We start from the raw sequence: 5,044 nt of genomic DNA, 5'->3' as shown, positions 1-5,044 counted from the left end.
GCCCAGTCATCTTATACGCCGGCAAATACGGTAATTAGAATATCAGGATTTGCAGCTGGTCTTTGAGAGCAAGGAGCTGAATTACTTTCCTACTCAATTTTGTAACTGAAATGCTGTTTTTAAAAAAATGTTATGACATGCTGGTAGCTAATCAGAAGATCATGATTTTGAAGGTTTCATCATTATCTCTTGCAATATTATACAAAGTAATGATTTATTATACTGTAATCACTTTTTGCCTTTTGACAAATTTCCAATACTTACTAAAATATCCCTGTAGATTAACTATTTCTCTGCTAAGGATTCTATAGTAAAAACCTCCCGGGAATGTGAAACTATAAGAGTAGGGACTTTCTGTTTAGTTTATTTTCATATCCCCAAGGTCTAGTTTAGTGCTGGTACATAGTAATTAATAAATATTTTTTGATATAAATAATAGAAAGCATCAAATGATGATCCCGTGTGGCTGATGGAATCTTGCTGAGGCTTCTTGACTTTTGGCTAGTTCTTAAAATTTTAATATATTTGATTTTCTTTTAGTTCCAAATTCTCCACGCCTTGGGCCTAAGGTAGAGACTATAGCTCACCTAATTATAATTGCCAACGATGATGCATTTGGAACTCTTCAGCTTTCAGCGCCACTTGTTCGAGTGGCAGAAAATCATGTTGGACCCATTATCAATGTAACTAGAACGGGAGGAGCATTTGCAGATGTTTCTGTGAAGTTCAAAGCTGTGCCAATAACTGCAATAGCTGGTGAGTAAAGATATCTAAGTAGCAGTGAATTGTTTTAGAGGGAAATTTTGTCCTTGATTAACAAAGCTACTCAAAGATGTAGTTAGAAAAATCAGCCAGAAGACAATAATACTCTTGCATGTTTTTTGAGGTATAAACCTAGTGTTTTTATCATGTACTGATGATTTTTGTGTAATTTGTGAAAACTGTTGGAAAATTGTATTTGAATTTAAAAGCTCTGACGACTAAAATATGCACAAAGCCATGAAAAGTAAACTAAGGAAAGCATTGTTAGTCTTTCTCTGTGTGTACCTTTTAGTTTTTTTTTAAGGGTTTCATATGTAAATAAACCGAGGAATGCTGGATAAATGTACAGCCATATGATTGCGGTGCTTGGCAACAGTTTTGTCTCTTGACCCATTTATCTTGCTTGTTTGTTTATTTATGGAAAACATGGAAGAAGCAATGGTTAGCATTCATTATTTTAGGTATAAGCAAAAGGATTTCGTTGCAAACATTAGGCAACTGCCTTCTTTGATGGTGCAGTTACAGCAGCTAAGGGAGATTTGCCTAAGAGCAATTCAATTAGAATTTTTCTGTTATGCAATCAAAGGAACAAGAGTGTGAATGGATGGGATAACAGGCTTGATTTTTAAAAAATAAGTCACCTGGATATGATAGTTACTTGAAAAGATAATAAACCAGGCTCCCCTAAGTGGTGTGTGTGTACATGTGTATTTGGGGTGGATAGCCCAGAGGAATGCCTGACTGTGTATCGAGGGCCTTATACATTGATAGATGGTGGGGATTGATCATTGTTCTAGGAAATTAGCTCTTGTACTCCATAGAAAGCTTCTTTCCTTTCCCCAACCACTGTCTGACCAGAAACAAAGCCACCCTGAGCAGTATACAGTAGCATCCTTTAATCTAGCTTTGTAGGAAAATCCATAGTTGCCAGCTATAACACTGATGATGCTGACGTGACTATATCTGTACAACAGTATAATTTATCTCCTCAGTGAGATCAGAATTCCAGCTCTGTTCTTTATTTTAAAAGCATTGTACACATTTTTTCTTTTGTAGATAAGGGATTATCTTGTAATGAATGATGATGTGTATATCTTTATCTCTGTATCTGTGTATCATCTATATCTATATGGCAAATAGAATAAATTATGTATACATCTTTCTAAAAAATGAAAGAATGAGCTTGAACACCCTTAGGAAGTCTTTTTCATTGTTTTGTCACATCAAACCCATTTTTTCTAGCAGGACAGGTAAAACCTTGTTTAGAATATATGCAGTAAGTATTCTCAAAAACGGGTTCTGAAATATATCCATAAAATTTGATTCATCATAGTATTTCCCTAGTATATGGAATGTTTATTATCATATTTTGGAATAAGTCTTAGCATCTTGCTTTTTGTCTTTGTAGGTGAAGATTACAGCATAGCTTCATCAGATGTGGTCCTGCTAGAAGGGGAAACCAGTAAAGCTGTGCCAATATATATTATTAATGATATTTACCCTGAGCTGGAAGAATCTTTTCTTGTACAACTCCTGAATGAAACAACAGGAGGAGCCAAACTAGGGGCGTTAACAGAGGCGGTCATTATTATTGAGGCCTCTGATGACCCCTATGGATTATTTGGTAACCAGACTAGTTTGTGTCTCTTTTTTACTTGTCTGTATAGATCATACATTTCTTTAGCTTTAGAGATGCAGAATTGATTTGATCATGCTTTCTTTTTAACTTGCTATTGATGATATGTATAGTATCTATGAACACTCACTGGCAGTGGTTAATGGTTATTAAAAAAGAAATCAACCTCTTAGCATAAATGTGGAAGTCAGACTTCTAGGCTTTTAGGTCAGATCTGGCTCCTAGTTGTGTTTTGTGAATCTTAGACAATTCTTAGAAAAAATTATTTTTTTATTTTTTTAAGGTTTTTNTGGTTAGGGATAAGAAGTGGGAGTGGTCCACCTTGGGCAGAGGATCTGGTACAGCAGCTTCTGTTGGAAAGTAGCAGCCACTCCCCCTGGGGTTGTGGCTCAGCTGCTCTGCAGAGAGTGAGGGTACTGGTAGAGAGCAGGCTTGAGCTTGTGGGGCAGAATGCAGTTATTGTGTTATAGCTTGTTCGTTAGTCACGTTTTCCTAACTGGGCGTCTTGCTTTAGAAATGTGAGAAGAATCTAGATTTCCTGGAATAAGGGAACGAGTAAAGGAAGAAAGATTGGTGATATTAATTTAAGATCAATATAATGTCAGGTTTAGGACAATATTTATATGAAGACAAATAAAACCTTTTCAAGGAAACTGATTACATAGTCCAAAGAGTAAGATTCCAAGATCTGCGTGTTGACTATATTATGCCACGTCAATTAAGTTTTCCTGCAAGTAAATTTATTTACCTTCCTGTAACATCTGTGTGGATATATTGGGTAGTGAGCGACATTCTTGTATGCAGTGTAGCTGTCGTCCATAGTGGTAGAAGGAAATTTACTGTATAGGACAAATGCTAACATTAAATTTTCAGATAATAGTCAAGGATAAAATTCTCACAAAATAATACTTCATCCCTTTTTTTTTTCAGCAAGATTTAGAATCAGTTAAAGTAGTAAATAAATTCAAATACAACTCACTTATCAAATAAGAATTAAATAACACAGTTGGTTTTCAAGGAACTCACAGTTTATTGAGATAGAAATAAAACCAAGAAGGAGTATCACATACAGCAGTAGCTAGGAGCTGTGTGTGCCGGTGTCAGATAACTTATATTCCAGTATGTAGTAATAAACTTGGACATACTCATCTTTAGACCCAGTTCTCTTATGTGTAATACAGAAATATTATGGGACTTAAGTAGATAATACATATGAAAATTAACAGTGTCTTGCACATGATGAGCTTTCAGTAATGTGAACAGATATTATCAATAAAGTGGTATTTGCAGAATATCAGTGTGCTATGGGGTGGGAAAAATAATTGGCATGCATCTTATGCTTGATTTGTTCCTGGAACCATGCAGCATACTTGGGGCAATTCAGAATAGGCATAGGCTTTAATTTAAATTATCAAAGAACAATTAAGTGCAAATCTGTGTGAAATTGACTCAAATTTTTATAGGCAAAATAAGTGTAGGACCGGGTAGGGTCTCAGTTACTCTGCCCTGAGTGTATTCATCAATGTTCAGGAGAGCAGCATGAGAGGATTGATGTTTGGCGCCTGTCAAGGGCATAGGTCCATATGAACAGCTGTGGATAGATGAAGGATTTTACCTGGTTTGATGAGAAATTGTATAGAGGGAGCAAGAGATTAGACAATCCCTTATATTGGGTTGTCGGAAAAGCCATGACGCATTTTTGCAACGAAAAACAGAAAAAATACGTCATGACTTTTCCGACCACCCAATAGGATGCCTCTTGATTGTGTCCACCAGGTGCTGGGACAATTCCTTAGGTGACTTCCTCAACATCTTTGTGCCTTCGATTCCTCATCTGTAAACTGGGGACATGTAATTTACCACATACAGATGGTGTGGGAATTAAATGACTTGATATAAGAGAAGTGCTTAGAATAATGCCAGGCAAATACTGCATACTCAGAAAATGTCATCGTCTGCTACAACTCTCTATGTCACTGTCATTCTTTCGTAATTTAGTTGAATTTAATTATGTTGATTTCTAGTTTGTGACTTTATGATATGATTGAGGATGGACTGGGCCTATATTGTTGAAATTAAATGGTGTCATTACTTGTATTTAGATTAAATTGTCTGAAAATATTAAATTTTATTCATTATCACGTACTTCCAAATACCACAATTGTTAGAGATATTCTAAATATGAACTCAAAATTGTTTACTTCTGAAGAGTTTTTTGACACTTCATTTGTCTTAAAAGCTCACTTTTTCAATTGTTTGGCAAGGTAGCTGGTTGGAATTGAACCTAGAAAATAAACGAGGGAGAGTGTTTGGAAGGTCCTAAGTGCCTTCAACATAAGCTTTGCTCTCTTGCAAATGAGTGGAAAGTAGGAAGAGAGCCATAAAAGTACTGTGCACTCTGTTATGGCAGCACTAAGGTAGCACTGAGGCTCTTTTTCCGGATGAGCTAACTAAGAGGGGGCAGGGAGGAACAGGTTTGTGAAGGGGAGAGTGAAGCAGTCAGAGGCGGTAACATACCGTATTTGCCGGCGTATAAGACGACTTTTTGGCCCTGAAAAATATGCCTCCAAGTGGGGGGTCGTCTTATACGCCAGGTACACTTCAGATAGACTGCCCATAGTGCTTGCCCCATGCCATAGTGGCCTC

At 36.5% G+C, this 5,044-nt stretch overlaps 1 protein-coding gene across 1 annotated transcript in view; it reads left to right on the top strand.

Annotated features, from left to right (window-relative positions):
• Positions 1-5,044, top strand: part of ADGRV1 (adhesion G protein-coupled receptor V1) — a 548,236-nt gene that overhangs the window by 103,191 nt on the left and 440,001 nt on the right. The window contains exons 27-28 of the mRNA XM_019641108.1: positions 541-756; positions 2,171-2,386. Of these exons, the coding sequence (XP_019496653.1) occupies positions 541-756; positions 2,171-2,386 (432 nt within the window). The remainder of the gene's footprint in view (positions 1-540; positions 757-2,170; positions 2,387-5,044) is intronic.

This window comes from Hipposideros armiger, unplaced genomic scaffold (genome assembly GCF_001890085.2).
Source record: "Hipposideros armiger isolate ML-2016 unplaced genomic scaffold, ASM189008v1 scaffold_57, whole genome shotgun sequence".
Lineage (NCBI taxonomy): Eukaryota > Metazoa > Chordata > Mammalia > Chiroptera > Hipposideridae > Hipposideros > Hipposideros armiger.
The sequence above is the reverse complement of the archived record's forward strand: the minus strand, read 5'-3'. Positions and strand labels throughout refer to the sequence as shown.